Raw genomic sequence first — 17807 nt, 5'->3', positions numbered from 1 at the left:
CTGGAAACCATAACTTCTATATGGTTAAGTACAAGGCTCTGCTTCTTAAAGCAGACAAACGGTTATACTGTTTGTTACCTAGCACTAAAGGTAATTGCTTTGAAATTATAAAAGTTGCTTCTCCATTTTCATGAAGAATAAATTGTTGTTCAGCTACAAATCAGTGAAGATTAATGTTTTTCCCATCTGCACTGTTTGTGTGTCTCCCTCTCATTTACCTGCTAATTTTGTTTTCTTTTGGATAGCCTATGTGATAATTTTTTGTTTATTCCTGTTAATATTCAGTTCATCTTGCAGAGGAATTCAGTTGCATCTCAGAGACTTTTGAAAGTTTGACTTTTTGTCAAACTTGGAAAATTTGAGATCGCTGCCTTTTACTTCTAGCTCTGACAACCATTTTCCTAGCTTTCTATTTATTTTTAAACTTTTCAGACTAAGACTTTGGAGCATGGATGTCAAAATGCCAGTGGTGCTTTTCTTGCATTTCTGTTTCACCATAGCCACTACCGGTGAAGCTGAATACCAAATGAAGCAAAAGTGGAAAAAACTTAATAAGGGAGAAATTGTGTAGGAGAAAGGATTAGACTGTTAAAATATTTTCTTCGCAGGTGCAAAAGTCTCCTCCTCACATCAGCCTGCAAAGAAAAAGCAGAGTAAAGCATCTATTTGTGACTTTGTTTTTAAATTATGTGGTTGTACAGCCCTGTGCTGGGAGGGATTGTTTGGTTTTAGCAGAAAGTTGTCAATTTGTAACTGAGTATTTCATAATGACTAATCTTTTACTCCAGGCTGCCGTACACTCACAGCAAGAGCAGGGACTTGAACCACTAGGGGACTTGGGCTAGCTCGCCAGATGTCTAATTAATGCCTGCTGTCAGCCGCTGAAATGTCACTTACTGATATTCCTTCTTCGCAGCCACTGTTTTAATGATGAAGATTATGCACAGATGTCACTTTGTTCCTGGGTTAATGTTGTGGTTGGTAAAATGACTGGCATAAATCGTGCTGCCAAATACGTAGTTGTTTCCAGGGAGAAAAAAGTACCGTATGACTACCTTGTTCTCTGTACGGGACAGAAATACCAGGTGAGATTGTCTGCAGAATGAAAACCATGACAATATATTCAGTTTTTACAGTGAATAGTGTTTCTGTGATTAGCAAAGCATTAGAGTAGTCCTCAGCCAGTGTACAACCAGAAAGTTTGCGGCCCTTCCGTGGAGCCAGTTGTGCCATTTCAGTGCAGCTATAGGATCTGGAGGAGATGAGAGGTTGTACAAAATTTTCTACCAGCAGCGTCACTGCTCAGTATCAGCTATTAAGCAAAGCTGCCAGTATGTTTGCCACCATGACCATTAAACCTGCTGAAGAGTGGGCCCGACTGACATGTGGCCCCAGCCACAGGAGACTTAACTCCAGCTGGTCGAACACCATTTGACCTAGTTTTGGCAATGGAGAGAATTCCTTATCAAATTAATTACTCATCTCGCGTGATGACCATGCGTAGACGCGTACGTGGTGCTGTATGGTTTTGTAGCACACTTTTGTTAAGTTTCCGGTGAGGTTGAAGCAGACCCTTGGTTACATGTGAAATGTGGAATCAAGCTCATCTCCAGCCCTGCAGACTCGGCTTTGACTCAGACATCCCGGGCAGGGTTTGTTCTTTCCTGTGTATCTTCACGTGGCCCTCAACCGATGCAAACCAAATGGCCACCTTTTGTATAGCCCCGTTGCCTGCAGTGATTTTGCCTTACTGATGGGTTTTGGATAGGAATCACGAGCAAGGTGTTTTACCTTTAAAACTGGGAGATCAAACTAAGCCGTGTCTATGGGTTTTTTACAGTGCTGTTCACCATAAGTCACAGACATGAATGTGAGGCCTGTTCAGCCCCACAGTGAAACCTGGACTGCACGTGCGCAAAGGATTTGTGGAGCAAGAAAGCCCCTCTGTAATCGCTTTTCAGAGTAGAGCCACCCTTTAAACAACAATCCATATTCACTGTTCAGCAGGGATGAAAAGTATGGTCTGAATGACTTTAAGTGCTCCTAGAAAAAGTCTCTTTCGTTTGCCTTTTGCCTGTATTGTTGTTCTCTTGTTCTGGCACTGCTGTTTAAAATAGTCACCCATATCCCATAGAAAATATGGAATACGTACACCCGCGTGTGTACCTCTGTGCGTGTGTACTCAGACTAGCATGAATCTGTTTTCTCTGTGGCCACGATCTGTTTGCCAGTGCCAAATGTTAACAAGGGTTCAGATGTACGAGGATAGCAACCCTTAGGTAGTCAAATGGCTTGTGTTGGTGTTTTTTCACATCTTTCTTAATGGCTCTCCAAGATATATGCCATATATTCATTCACTTATTTATTCACTTATTCCAGGTCCTGTCTCCCACTGGAGCAGATATCAGTAAACTCCCAACTAATAGAGAAGTCACAAGTAAGTGGCCACAAAGATACACAGGGAAAGTCCCTTCTAATCATTTTACGCTCAATGATGATCAGGACTGCTCAAAGGCAATGCGCTGGCTGAAAGAAAACGTCGTCAGCTCAGAAGGTAAGGGTTTTCGTTAAGACACGCACACTTACAGAAATGTTTTCTAGACTTATGCTGCCTTAATTCCACGGTATAATTGGTGCCTGATTAATTCTAACAAAGTCTTTCATCTGCTGCGCTTTGTTTTCCAGATTAATTTACAATTTGTTGTCATTTTTGATACCCAGCATATTTAGCTAGGAAAGAAAGGTTTGAGATAGATTAATTATCTATAATTATTATATAAAACAAAATGAGTCCCAAATGCAAATCTGGCTGGAGTCATTAATTAGCCAATTAAATAATAATTTAATTACTGGATGTGTTTTTCTGTTTTATGGAAAAATATCTAGATTTGAGGCATAACACAAAGAAAACAGGTCTAAATTAGGAAGCGGTTTTTTTCTGTTTGTCATCTTTGTATTCAGTTACATCAGTTACAGATTTTCACATAGAACTGCAAGTTTCCAGAATCTTCTTTTTAACCCTTAAAATCCCATATTCATGCAGATTTTTTGTCCACCATACCTGTATTTCCTCAGCCTGTTCATGTGTGCATTGTTCATATATTCGTTAGTTCAGTCACCAAGTGCGTATGCTTTTTGACAATATCTGGAATCATCCAGGCGTCCAAGTTAAGCTTTCAAGTACAGAGAAGGAGACCAAACAGTAAATGAATTGATGCAATGGCAGCTCTGCGTGGCAGATCTGAGTTAGGACAGAGTTCAGAGCAGGAAAGCTGTTTTTGTGGAAAGTTCCTGACGACAGAGAACAACAACAGGAGTTTCCTAAAGATGTAGTTTACCTGGCTGGTTCATAGCACAATCAAAATTGGTAATTACTTGGTGTGGTCTATGAGGTTCATGTCCTGCTTGGCAGACCTTTAAGGAAGTTCTCAAGATACTGGAAGTTTCTTTATCGTCCTCCAAGCCTTGCTGTGATCAGGACAGGAGACAACAAACATGATAATGTTTCCACTCACATTTTCCTCAAAGAGCTCCCTGGCCTCAGGCGTGTAAATAGAGCCTCTTCCGCAGTCCTGCTCTGCCTGTTTTCCAGCTGAGCAGGGTATTACCTGATCCCCAGCTGATAGGCACAGCTGCCTTTGCATAAACAGATGAGGCTGTTAGTTTTCCCCGTTTGCTACTGCTAGACTGTCAAGTCACCGCGTGCGTGCCCAGTCCTGGAATGTGCTCCGGTGCACCTGCGCGGTAACCTGCCCGAGCGCCAGCCGCAGGCTGGGACACAAGGTGCCCGGCAGCATCGTTCTTCAGGCCAACGGCAGTCTCACAGCACCTCAGCTGCTCTGGGACGGACGCATCTTTACTGTTATTAGTACTAAATTAATATTATATCATATCATCATTTCAGTTGACTTTAGTTGCGGTGTAAAGCTGGATATCGTAATGAGGCACTATCCTGCCTTCAGTTCTAAGCTAAAGCCACAGCCCCCAGTGAGGCTGCTCTGGAGGGACTTTTCAGAGACACGATGCCTCCCCCTTCTCCCCACCCCGTCTCTGGCTCCAGTTCCCTGTCGTTGCTCTTCACGCTTCGTGTTCTCTGCTGCCGCGTATGTGAGCTATAGAGAGTGCCAGGCTGGCCAAGTCTTTCTCCACCTGTCTCTGTTCTTCCTCATCCTGCTGCTTTTTCCAGCTATATTCCTTAGGAAAGCTGTTCTCTCAGGCTAGATCGTAGCTGCGTCCAGGATCCCTGCTCTTTCTGAAAATGAGCCCACTTTTCAGCCCCCAGCCTGTTCTGGAGACAGCCTGATAGGCGATGGGCTCGCGGAGGTGCAGAGGCAGGGCTCCTGTGGAGTTCAGCAATTGATTTGGATGTCTGTCAGCTCTCTGCGGGCTGTGCTGCCGCTCTGCTGGGATGACCAAAGTTTTCCATTTGTGTTTACTTTTCATCTCTCAAATTCTTCAGATCCTAGTTTTACCTTCAATAAATAATAACATTACACCTCATATTTTATCTCATCAAAACTGTAAGGTATTGTTTGTCCAATTCCTGCTAGCCTGCTTTAAGCATGTTAGAATTCAAAACATTTAAAAAATAGGATTTGCTTATGTTTAAGGAAAATGAAGTGGCTAGTAAAACTACATGTACTGGTTATGGTAGCTGCACAGAAATAGACATTTCATCCTTTCGCTTCAGATACAGTAATAGTTCTTGTCAGCTTGTACTCGGTCTTTTCTCCACACTTTCTTCTATTTGTGCTCCTCTTATTCGGCTGTTTGCCTCTTTTATCAAAAGTAGCCTGGTGCCTGCTGCGCTGAGCCCCGTTCTCCTGGCTGGGCTGCTGGATCAGCCCCCCGGGGTGCCATGTAGCCGGCCCCAGGGCTCAGCCAGCAAGCAGCTCCCACCGGTGCCCAGCGCGGCGAGGGCACAGAGCTACTGCCTGGGGCAGAAAACCCCGGGTGAGGGAGGGCGAATGTGCCTTCGGGACCACCTGTAGTTCTGGAGGTTTTTTAAAGGAAAGTGTTAATCACTGAGCTTCACAATGTGAGCCTTATTAGCCTAATTGGATGAAATCTTCATTTGGTGGCACTGATTCTGAGAGTGGCTTTTAATTAAGAGTTAAGGTAGGGTTTTTAATTGCTTTTCTTTCCTCTGTGAGCACTGGGTACCGCTTTGTTCCGGATGAAATCAGCGGATGCTTTTTTGCGGGTCATAAGTAGAGCAGGATCAGCCCGGCAGTGTACGCGCTGTGCTGACAGCACCTGTGCTCCGGCGGTGACAGCACCACCAGGGATGGGCAGCAGCCCGCTTGCTGCAGCCTTCCTCCCCAGGCTCCTCCTCACCTCGGGCGAGGAGAGGCGATGGAGAAGCTGCTGGCACCCGGTGGCAGGGTTGCTGGAGGGGCCCGTGGGAGCAGCAGTGAGCCACAGCTCCCGCTGCCAGCCCCTCCGCTGGCGGCAGAGGGGTGGGCTGCAGCTGGGTGTCCCAACTTGGGCCGGTTGTGCTGGCGGCTCCGAAGGGCCTCCTGCTGCTGAGGGCCCGGAGCAGGGCAAGGATCAGCCCCGACGGCTGCCGCTGCGGCTTCTCTGGTGAAAGCCAGCCACCTAATGCATGTAACCTATTATAACTGTAATTGTGACTAATTGAAATTCATCTCCTATTAGCTCTGCGCTTTCCATGAAAATAAAAAGTAGGATGGAAGTAAAGTAAGGAACAAAACTGCTTTAATGGCCCAAAATGGAGCAATTATTTTTTCTCTTCACCTAAACATAGTTTACTGCCTTATTAAAAGCATGTTTGTAGGAATACTATCGCATTAAAATTCCAGTGCATGAATCACCAACCAGAGCCACTGATGCTTTAGCTAATACTGCTTTTCTCCTTTAGCTTTTGCAAACTAAAAAAGATTCGGGTCACGCTAGGGTCACTGAAATCTTGTGCTTCCACTTGTGGAAAATGAATGAGCCTGCTCTGCAGCAAAATGCTGACATTCTAGTAGTAAATGATAAAACTACTCTAACGATCTTTATTTATGGCTGCTTTTTTCCATGGAAGATTATTGTGTTTGCTCACAGATAGAGACATTTTCATGTAGTTAAATAATAAAAGCATCCTGAGGAACTGCTATCTGTCCAGTGAACATAATTTCAGTCCATAATGAATATCTGTAGTTCCTAGACTACTAGCACTGTAATCTAAAAAGCCACTAATATCGTAATAAGCAGAAACCGTAAATTGTTGATTTACAAGAGGTCAGTAAAGGAGCATTGCTTTCCTTGATCTAATGCAGTTGTATTTAATATTACCATATAAAACAGAATTTTAATTTTCCTTGAGAAATGCAGGGCTTGAATCTGATCTCGTATATACAGAAATGCCAACATATAATGCAATAACAGAACTTCCCTGCAAAAGAGGCTGGTTCTGCCCAGTGGTGAGGATCTGTTGCCCAGACTTGCTTGCCCTAGAGTCAGAATAAAACATTGCTAGGTTGTGCCTTTGGTAAGCTCTTCTCATTCCCCTTCCCCAGCCACTGCATCCTCTTCAGCTGCTTATGCTTTTCACTCCTTGCTAATTGAAAACGTGTAAATGTAATGTGAGGCTGTCAGCATCCACTTATCGCGTTCTTACCTGCACTGTTAGCACATTGCATTACTAAAAATGAATATATCAAAGTTTGTATTTCATCACTAGTTCTCCTTGTTTACTTATTGCGTTACACCCTGCTGCAGCAGTGAGAAAAATGGATCAGTCTTATGTCTTCTGTCTTTTCTGGTGCTCTCATGAGGACAGTGCTGCCTACAGACAGGCATCCTGGTGGGCACGAGCAACGCAAAGGGTTCTTCTGGCTTGGAAAGTCAGCTTAGCAATGCACACATTGGAGGGACTTCCCATTATCAGACATTATATGTATTCTGTCTTATATTTATGAAAGGAGCAAGACTTCTTTCTTCTTATGATTTCAGATTAGTACATTTGCAAGTAAATTTGTTCTGTCTCTCTGATCGTTGATGTGAACAGCAAAAATATGCTTTCCATCGTTTCTGAGCATGTATAATCATGGGGAATTCTTTTCTCTGGCAGCTATGAGGAGATATGTTTATGTGGCAGCTGCAAGTAGCCAAACTGATATGGACAAATAAAATAACCTTGTAGTCAAAGGGGAATGATAGAACATCTGTTAACAATTTTTATCATTAATATTCTTGAGAGCTAGGGCTTTGTGAATGCTCTGTTCAGTATTGCTCTGTCTCATGCAGTAAGACATGGTCCCAGCAAAATTAGTTTAGCCTATGAAATAATAAAATTTAGGTTGTAGGGGATGCTATCACTTGTAGTGAGACATAAATGCCAATGTCGAGATAAACGTGGAAGCTGGTTGCATGAGGCATTCTTACCTGCTCGTTACTGCTTACTGCAGTGCCATGTAGGAAAGGAAATGCTGCCACAAGTCCAAATCAAGCTGGTTCTGTAGGAAAGTCAGTTGTTGTCCAAATTCTGACTGTAGTTACTGCTACATAGTCTGAGGGGAGCCAGTGCCAGCTGCTGTTTGCCACTCAAAGGCCATTCCTGAAACACCTCATATGTTTCAGCACTGATTTTTCTTTAGTACATTCCACCCTACACTTTTCCTTCAGTGCCAGACTGCAAGTTGTTCTCACAGAGCTCCTAGAGAACCTTCTGCCATGCCATCAGTCTTCTCATATGAGGCCCTGTATCCTCCTCAGCTTCAGTCTGAGACTGGGCAAGCCTGGGGCAGCCTGGGCTTTGTGTGCTGGCTTGCTTCTGGTTTACACAAGTCGCCTGGAAAAGCGATGCTTGGGGGATGTCAGCTTTTCTGCATTTTGCTTTCTCCCAGCTCCGTGCTGGAGTGTATGGTGTCCAGTGTTGCAAGGATGTGGACGTGTGTTGCAGGAGGTGTGGTGTTTTGCATGGATTACTTGATGGCTTAGCGGATCACAGAGCAGAAAAAAGGTTCCTATTCCGAGCAGGGAACTTGGTCTTTCCACAGGTTCTGGGTTTTTTCTGCATGATGTATTTGATTTGCTCCTGTCCCCCGTCCCTCCCCACAATAAGTCCTTTGAATGAGCAAAATTGAGGGGAGAGGGGAGAACAAAATAAAAACTTTTTTTTTTCCCCTAGAGGATTTTCAATCAAAATAATTTCAAATTCTGGGGTCAGAATGAATGTCATACTTCTATGTTAAGTACTTGCCTACTTTGTGGGATGTTTTGTACAGATTCTTCACTAAATTATCTTAGCTACTGTTGCTAGGTAACATTGTTTGCTTCATAGCATCAGAGAAATAAGAGGGTCAAAGAGAGCAATTTCGTGTTATTATCATCTGAGTTATACTAATAAGGTTTTCATTGTACATCTTAGAAATTTTTCCCCTTTTTTCTTCCCTTAGGGAATGTCATTGTCTATGGGAATACAATTGACATTTACACCACGGTAGAAACCCTCTTATCTCTTGGAATTAATGGTTCTCGCATACATCTCGTACAGCCTCCACTCAGCTCAAATGTTACTTGCCTTAACAATGACGAAATCGAAAGTGCTGTTCAGGAGGCACTGTCAAAGGCTGGCGTGTCTGTTTATTATGACAGTATCCTGGCACAGTGGGATGAAGGCGACGACCCAGACCTTATCACATGTGCTGCTTTCACTACTAATACAAAACCATTTAAATTGCAGTGTTCAGTAAGTATATGCTTTCATTGTATTTCCTTCCATCTGTTTTTTAAGACAAAGACCATCAAATTTAGATAGTCCCTCGTTGGTTTATCTACTTTCTCATTGTCTCTTGAAGATTGAACATTCACTCGTTAGACTAAAGGATTGTTTTTTAAAAAATCCAAATAAAAGCATTGTTAATGCCCTGATTTGGATTAAAATGTATTTAAGTCACCTGAATCACAAGTAGTTTTTCACTGCCGAGTGACAAATACTCTTAATTAATTTTCTAAATAATTCCAGAAATCCTGTTATTATTTAAATGCATACAGTAACTCCTGTCTATAGTTGTGTGCATTTGATTAAGATTTGATGAAGTCATAGTAGAAACCAATAATGTTAGGATAGAGAGGCCTACTATGTAAATTAATTAAAATATATTTTAAACAGATTTTTCTCTCTCTACATGAATGACTGCATTTTTGTTCAACCTTAACATCAGTATCTGAGTCAGCTACACACACGCTCACGAGTATGGCCCCACTGTGAGATTTGGGACCGGTTTTAGCCTTTTCTAACGGGCAGAATAGTTCTGTTTTTCTTGATGGGGCTAATCCAAGTGAGCGAGCGCTTCTGATAATCACTTCAAAACGTGCGTCCATAGGAAGCCGTATGACCCCGCTGTGGGCACACTTCTTGGTGCAGCAAGTCTCCTGTACTTCTGGAAAGGAAGAGCTGCCCCAGAGAGCTCCCAGTAGCTGGCAGGGACCCCTGCACTGGGAACTCTAAGTCACTGGGGTTTCCCAACCCTTTTCTTTTTAACGTGTGGATAGTGAAGCCCTTCCCGATGGAGGCGAAGACCTTGCATAGCACTTTTATCCACGAGCAGTCTCCTGACTTTGGTCCCCGTATCAGTAGTGCCGTTCCTCCCACTCTCTGCTCATATGCAGCTCTTCAGTTTCTCTCCTCTCTCCCTGAAATCCTTCTATTTTTATCCTTCTTCCACAGAGATGTCAATGTGGTTTTTGATCTTGCAACTTATGGTGTGTTTGCCACCTCCCTGTGAGCCCCCCTCTTTTCCCCACCGCCTCGCCTGTGTGGCCTGTGCCATTCCTTCAAGACCCCCGTTTCCTTGTGGCTTGTTTCTCTTGCCCTTCTGTGCCCTGCGGCCATCCTCCTTCCAGCCATGGTTCTTCCCTCTCGAGGTCCCTTATCCAGCCTCTAAGATGAGATGTGCAATTACTGGTGATGTCAGGGGCTTAATATTCGCCACAACCTGTTCAGCTGTCTTACATGGCTCCTCTATCTGCTCTTAGCCGCCTGCGAGGACGAGCGCAGAGGAGGACGGGGCTCGGGAGAGCAGCCTCCGCCAAGAAGGCAGCTGCATTCACGAGGGAGCAGGCTGTGCAGGAATCGGCGCTGCAGCAGCTCTGGGCCTTTTGGGATTTGAGCCAGTATCAACTGTTGATTGGCAGTTCTTGGGGGCTTAATTTGTTGAGTCCTGCAGGATGAAAACAACAGGAGAAAATCTCTTTCCCTGCAGCGGCAGCCTCCCTCCCTCCCCTCCCGGGCTGACAGATGGCTCCCAGCCCGGAGGTTGCAGCCGTCCCCTCCCCTCCAGTGCTGCCGTCCTGCCTGTCAGCCGGCAGGACGTGGGGCTGTGTGGTCCCCTTGCCCTTGCGGGCAGAGCTTCCCTGATTTTTGGATCTACTGGATGGTTAGAATTCCCTTAACTGCGCGGAGTTCATTACTTGTTTTATATACAAACCAGCCCAGGGGCTCTGGCTCCTCTGCTGCCGCATCGCCTCTGTACCAGTGTTGCTAAAATCTCCAGCTCCCTTTGCTTCCTGTGCCTTTTCTTCCAGCTGGCTCGTCCAGCCGATGTGAGCATCTGACGCTTGCTCTTAGTCCACAGGAAAGCTGTTTGGTGGTATAACTGGGTAATACCTTTACCCAGGTCACAACCGTGTCCTCCCTGAGGCTGACACTAAGGGAAGGACATATTGCTGCTGTCAGTTTGCCCTGATACAGTTATGTCTCGGGCTGTTCCAGTTGAAGGCAGCAAGATAATGCATGCTCGCCTGATAACTTTTCACCCTTTCCTCAGCCTGTACAGTAATATTTCTTGATGGTGGGCAGCAACATTCAACTTGTCATCTAATCATTTTAAAAGCTGAGGGCACGGGTGAAGGGTAAAGCTCTTTATTAAAGGCTCTGGAGCTTCCCAAGCTGTATTGTAGCAACGAGGCGGTCAGTCTTCATCCATACCCTTTGCAGACCATGATCTTGTTTAAAACATCTCTGAACCTTTTCGTTCTTATTACTTTTAACCCTCAATGTCCAGCGTGCATTCTTGTTTTACTTTATTTTTGGGACCTTTGTTCTGCCAGCTTTCAGTTTATCCTTTGTATGAGGCAACTACAAAGATGCTGCTCACAGTGGTAGCTTCTCCCGCTTCTGATGGGAACCTCACTCACCTGCTCCTTGTTGCTCATGTTTCAGAACTGAGACGCCTCCAGGTGACACAGGTTTTACCTTCCCCAGCTTCATCTGAAGAGTCGCTTCTGTCCTCAGTAAGCACGTCTTTGGTTCCAGATTTCAGATAGCCTTTTGCCTCTTTACATTGATTCGGTTTTCTAAAGTCACTTTTAGGCAAACACATATCAAGAGAAACGTCAGATGCGTGCCATCCTAAATCAATTCAAAAGAGTCTTTCCGCTAATCAATGCGCGGGGTCTGTGTGGAGCGTGCAGACAAAAGGCAAGGGCTGCAGCGGGACCCCGCAGTCCTCACTCTCGCGCTGCGCTGGATTTCAAAGCGGCTCTTCAGGCATCCAGCACATTTTGCGTGGCGTGCTGTGTGCACATCTGCTCCACACCGATGCCTAACGCGTAGGACGAATCGGTTGCTGCTTCCAGCAGAATCGGTGGCCGCTTCCAGCACCGCCTGCTTTGTAGTGCTTGTCGCGGTGGGGCTGCCTCAGCTCCTGTTTTGGGGAGATGAGGTCTGATCTGCTTCCTCGTGTCCCAGGAGAGGGACTGTGCAGGTGCCACAAGAAGACAAAAGAAGGGAATTATCACTGGCTTTTTTCTTTGAGACTTAGAGGAGGAATTTAAGGATTTAGGGTGATTTTCTTTCAATGCCCTTGAAATCTTCCTGTGGGGAAGACGAGCTCATGGCTGCAGTAGATGCTGGTCCCAGGATAAATCCCTCCCCCGGGGCCAGCTCTGTAAGGAGGAGTAAGCACAGGCAGTGTTTTCGAAGGATGGAAGTCACATCTTTTCCTCAGTCCCACAACCCAAAACATGGTGAATGGGTGTCTGCTGTGCTCATTACCAGATCCAGCGACTGACTGCCAAATGTACTTCACTCTGGGCTGACCCAGATGATCTCGGTGGATCTGACGTCTGCCTGGAGCCGTGCCCTTGCTCTGAGGCTGCGCTGCAGAGGTACACGTTACGCTGCCTCCTGAAACGCCTATTATCCAGGACTGGAATAGCCAGAGATGTCTTTCAGTCCTGGCAAAGTTTGGATATGCTTTCCAAAATCTACATTGCTCTCAAGTACGATAAACCTGAATGCTTTCCTTTTCCGTGGAAAAATTCATCCTTTTATACCTCTCAGAACCGTCTCGGCCTGCACAGCTTCCACTGGCTTTAATTCTGCCGCTGTAGCTTGCATGAGGATGACATCTCCTCTGAACCATCTGAAAGATTTCCTATCTTTCCGTTTCATTGAATATCCCTGTGCTGGTAGCCATGGTGACATACTTTGGTAAACAGGCACAACAGCTGGGTAACTGTGTGTTACAAATATTTTTTCCTGCTAAAATGCAAAGTGAATTGTACATTTCTATTACTTAGTTTTTCAGTTTGGCTTGAGCATTTGAAAGAAGAAAACCAGCTTCATAAAGGGTTCAGGTCTATTTCAGAGGCTCATACTAACATGGAAAATATGCACATCCACTCAGGCTATTTGACAGAGTTAATGTTAGAGTTTTTAAAATAAAACTCATCTAATAACCAGACGTAGATGAGTCTAGTTTAGTAATTCTCCCCTTTACTGTCTTTGTTTGAATTTCAGTATCTGTAAGTACTGGATCAGAATATTTATCTGTGTAAATAAAACCATACTTTATTTCATGTTCTTTTTTTTTTTTTACATGAATAACATTCAGAACAAAGTGTAGGTTTTGATTTATGAAATTAGCCAGTAACTAATGTATGATAACCTACACTTAGTTTACATCTCTTTTTTTTTTTTTTTTTAGGCATTTTTTAGCTTTGCCTACAGGACAGTGGATTATGAAACCTTTAAGGCAATTAATGATGCTTGCCTTGTTTTTGATGGAAGACTTGTGATCGATGCCGAATTCCGTACTAATGATGTCAGTATCAGGGCTGCAGGTCCTTTAACGAAGTACTCCAGGAGATATTATGTAGATGAGTGGACACACAGCAACTTCAATTCCAAAGAGATTGGCTCGGAGCTCGCTGCGTCTATGCTGAATCTCTTTGATCCAACCCCTCAGCCCTCTTCTAAGCCACCAGAATGCACAGATAGACTCATCCCCATGTACAAAGGGTGTAAAATTAAAGGTATGTCAAAACGCATTTCTGTCGTACTTTTGTACCCTCTTTGGTGTTTGTGCTGTTGGCTGAGGAGGGTAGGTCCGTCCCACCTAAGATGCCAGCTAATGGCAGTAAAGTCCTCAAAGCTCCTTATGTAGTCAGTGAAGAGAGGCGAGTTGCAATAAAAGCTTGCACTGTAGATGTTTGCTAATAACGGGCCAACTTGTGCTTTCATTTATATTGTAGTAAATATGGAATGGCTCAAGTGAAACTCAGTGTCTTTACTCCAAGCTCAATAAAACTATAATCAGAATTTTTTAATATGTGTAGCTACTGCACCAATATGTATAAGAGTACCAAAAAAAAGTTTATAACATGAAGTTCACCAAAACAAGTTCCTTGTTTTCATTTTAGAGCCATTTAGTAAAGGAAAAAAAAGGTATGGGGGAAGGAGAGCAAACAAATACTTTATTCTTTGTTTATGATTTATTAAATCTCATATTTTCATTTATGGCAGGAGGTGTTCTTCCTGGAGGTTATAATTACTTGCATATTTCCAAACCAGAAATCCCCATCCGCTTGGACTTAGAACTTGCACTGTGTGATCATGTAAGTTACATTATTTAACTTTTCTTTCTTTCGTCCTCCATTCGGAAAGATGTTCTTATTTAAGATAGCACAGGTACACGCATAAGTACCATGCATCTTCAAAAGTGTCTTGAGTAAGCACGCTTCTCTTACTGGAGAACCTAGCTGGTGAAATAAGACAAGGACTGGATTCATGCAGTTGAAAGCCAGAGAGGACCATCCACCTAGGCAAGCTCCTGTTTCATATGGATTATACTTTTTTCCTCAGGGATTTCTGCAGCAAGCCCATTCTTGAAGTTGATGTACAGAGTGGCTTTTAAAAGACTACTTCAGTACTGATTTTAAAACTAGAACACCAGTGGTCTGTAGAAAGAAATTATTTTTTTGAAAAGGAATTCATGCTTTGGGGGGAGGTATCAAAGCACGGCTCACCTTGTTTTCCAGCATCGCAGATGCAGGGTGAACTGTCCAAAGCAGCATGTACTGGGAAGCAGAAAGGACTATCAGAGAGAGAAAAATCCGTTTTGTCACTCCAAATTGCTAGAACATGATTAGAATTCTTTTGCTGCAGCTTTGATTACCTGCTGTCTGAAAAGGGAACATCTTTAAAGCCACTCCAGAAACTTCATGTAAATCCTAAAAGAATTTCCTAAGAAAGAAGTAAGAGAAGCTAGTGAAATGTATTAGCTGAGAGATGTGGAAGTAACAAAGGTTACTGTAGCCTAGCAACAGGTCTTAGAAATATATGAAACTGGAACACGAATACAGCTTTAAAAAATAGCTTCAATCTATTTGATCATCCCACTGCAATGTGAGGTTTGAAACAAATTTTTACATTTTTGTTGTTTATTGAGTGATTGATTTAACTAGCTGAAACTAAATGCTACAGTTTGAGCAACAACATCCATCATTATTGTTCTTCTGTGGATAGCGGAGTTGGTGTTAGCAACACTTGGCAGCCCCTCTTCAAATTAGCAAGAGGGAGTCACTGAGAGCAATTCTAAATCATCTATAAATGTGTCTGTGTGTATATACACCCACATGTACATATGCATATATATGTAGTGTAAGTATATGCATATATACATATATTTAAGGCAATAGTAATCTATCATTTAAAATTCTAGAACACAGCCTGAAGGAAACATCCTAAGAGATCAAGCCCAGCCTCCTGCAGTTGCAGGGAACAGTCTAGTACATCGTGCCATTTATAAAATTTAGGAGGTTGGTTTAGAACTGAACAGGGTCCTTCTTGGTATTTCTTTCCTTGTTGAAGGCTATTCCGACAAGCATACGTCTGACTGCTGGAAAACTTCTACACAAAGCCAAAAATGCTTAACTGGTGCATGAGAAATCTTTGGGTTGTTTGCTTGTAACCAATTCATGTGGTAGTATCAGCCCTCTTCCTACAATCCTGTAGCTTCTATGATGTGCCATAGACCTGGACTCTGCACATGTACTGTTTGTATATACGTATATAAAAATACATATGTATAGTTATAAATCTGGAGAGTGACTAAAAGTATACCAGTGTGTTCTTCATTCATCAGGATGGCATCCTATAGTCACGATATGCCGTGTGCATGCAATAACATGGACTCTGTGTAATAGATCAGGATGAATAGAGTTCAGTTGCCTAAACAGAGGCATCTAGTGTTGTTTGGGATGCCGCAGGGTATCCCTCCTGCCCTCCGGCTGCTGCTCCGGGGGGTCACAGGTCTCCCATGGATCCTGTTCAGATGGCCCAGATACCCTGAGGTGTCTCCGTGGTGCTCAGGATTGGGCAGCGAAAGCCCGTGCTGGACGTGCAGTCGTGTGCCCCACACGCAGTCGTGCGCCGCACAGTTGTGTGTGCGGTTAATGAAGGGCTAAAACACACTGCAAATCTTTGTGTCCAAACCATGGCAAAGTGCCTTGTGGTATAAACCATCTTGCCAGGAATGGGTATTCTTGATTAAAAAAGGTTGTGGATGTTAAGAAATGGTAAATACCAGCTAGGAAACTCTAGCTGATCCTGTACGTGTGCCATCTCCTGTACATCGTTCCGTCTCCACCACTTTCCGTATATTTTCTGTTCCAGGGGATGGAGATTATAACCGGAGAGGCAAGACACGGGAACTATTTCAGGATGCATATCAACAAATATAGTATGGTAGATAGCATCACCTGCTTTTCAAAGGAACCCTTTCCTGTCTCCAACTACATTTGCCTGTATGGACAGCATGAGCGTCTTCTTAATGACCTTTATTATCGCTGGAATGAAGGGCAGATTACCGATCTTTACAGGTAAGATAAACTCAACATTCTGCATAAAATCTACATTCTGGCAGAATTTAAGTTTTATTTTATTATAATTTATCTTCTGGCTGTTTTCCCTTAGAACAAAAGATAGATGTTAAAAAATATTTTCCATTGTTTGGCAAAATTATCAGTGGTAATGCAAGCCCTGAAGAGCCTCCTGGAAAGAACCGTGTCTCTGAGATTTATTTAGAGAAGGAGCAGTGGTTTACTTGACCATCTTGCATCTGAAAGAGCATTTCGGTGTCTTTTTAACGTTTGCTTAGAATATTTTGTTGGCTTAACTCATTAAGCTGAACTTGAACAATCCTTTTTTACTGAAGATTCATATTCAGAAGTCACTTTTAAAAGTCAGTATTTTTGTCACTTTGAATCAAATTTTTAAGGCAAAGGTTTCTAGGGAGATGATGATAGTTGCACTCAACAACTTCCCTGCTCATCTGGTGATAAACCCTAAAGTTTATCCTCTAGGCTGTCTTCTGTGTCCAAGGGAGTTATTTTAACTTACTTTTGCAGCTGGAGGCTGTCAGGACTGTGCTTATTTAGTGGAGGTTCCCCATCCAGCTTGCAGGACTTGTCCCACCGCAGCGCTGTGCAGCAGTGAAACAGGTTCCGCGGATTTTCTGAGGTGCTCCCCTCTGCGCGCTGCGCCCCAGCAAGCGCAGGGCGGTCCTGGGGACGAAGTGTTCCGAGGCAAGGACTGAGGTTCTCTCCGGTGGTGGGAGAGATGAAAGACGCTGGCTATTTCTAGCCAAGATTTATGTGCCGTCTCCTCTCAGAGTTTTTCATTGCTTTTGGAAATGCAAACTTAATTAAGGAAGTTATGGAGAGAGGAGTATCTGAAAAAATGACATCTACCATATCTTTATTCTTCTGCTACTTCTCCAGAATTTCATATCTTAAAAAAATTACCTGGCCTAAAACCGCAAGCTTGTTTTATTCCTTATGTCTCAGTGAAAACAGGTGCTTTGGAGGTCAAGCTTGATTTAAAAAAAAAAAAAACAAAACCCACCCAAACCCCCAAAACCCCCCAGCTTGAGTTTCATTCATGGAGTAGAATTCTTTGAGCATGTAATTGAAACAGGAGGTAAAGAACAACTTGCTGATACGCCTTATTTTGATTTTTCATTTTAAAAAATCCCTCACAAGTGGTGGCTTGGGAACCTAAACTGTCACAGATGGAGAAGTGAAGTCCCGCATTACATAAGCTGGTTTAGAGATGGAAAGCTAAGCACAGAAACAAATGGTAAATTTTATCATGATACAAAACTGATAGCTGTGCCTTAAAAGTCTCCAGGTCTGATTTTGTTGTATTTGTAACTGATTTGAAGAAAGGCATAAATGGTAGCGAAATGCTCAGATTAAACAATGTTACTTAGGTAACAGTTTGTACATGTTTGCTGTAAAGGATGTGCTGTGGTCCAAAAGAAACTTTGCACGATAACAGCAATCTCCTGGTTCAGAAAAATCTGTCTGAATGAAGCACCTGGTGTCTTGAGACAGGGACTTAAGAGCCTCTGAGTCCCTGCACCTCTTTCTCTAGCTTTTGCACTTCTGCTGCTTCAGCGTCAAAAAGCTTCACCAGAATATGGGTAAGGCATTGTACGCTGCTAAGGACAGAGAAATGAGAATGTCTGTGGAAATCGGGGAGGAAGGGGATTCAGCCAGGCCCTTCAGTT

The 17807-nt window shown here is 43.5% G+C and overlaps 1 protein-coding gene across 4 annotated transcripts in view; it reads left to right on the top strand.

Annotated features, from left to right (window-relative positions):
- CFAP61 (cilia and flagella associated protein 61) overlaps positions 1-17807 on the top strand; it is a 115735-nt gene that overhangs the window by 67026 nt on the left and 30902 nt on the right. For all 4 annotated transcript variants that reach the window (XR_012834841.1, XM_075749980.1, XM_075749981.1 and 1 more), the window contains 6 exons: positions 917-1085; positions 2380-2554; positions 8406-8698; positions 12942-13269; positions 13760-13851; positions 15911-16116. Coding sequence is in view for 3 of the 4 variants with exons in the window: in XM_075749980.1 (XP_075606095.1) it covers positions 917-1085; positions 2380-2554; positions 8406-8698; positions 12942-13269; positions 13760-13851; positions 15911-16116 (1263 nt within the window). In the remaining variant the exon portion in view is untranslated. The remainder of the gene's footprint in view (positions 1-916; positions 1086-2379; positions 2555-8405; positions 8699-12941; positions 13270-13759; positions 13852-15910; positions 16117-17807) is intronic.

Source organism: Balearica regulorum, chromosome 3, assembly GCF_011004875.1.
Source record: "Balearica regulorum gibbericeps isolate bBalReg1 chromosome 3, bBalReg1.pri, whole genome shotgun sequence".
Lineage (NCBI taxonomy): Eukaryota > Metazoa > Chordata > Aves > Gruiformes > Gruidae > Balearica > Balearica regulorum.
Note: the sequence above shows the minus strand (reverse complement) of the source record. Positions and strands in the feature narration are given on the sequence as shown.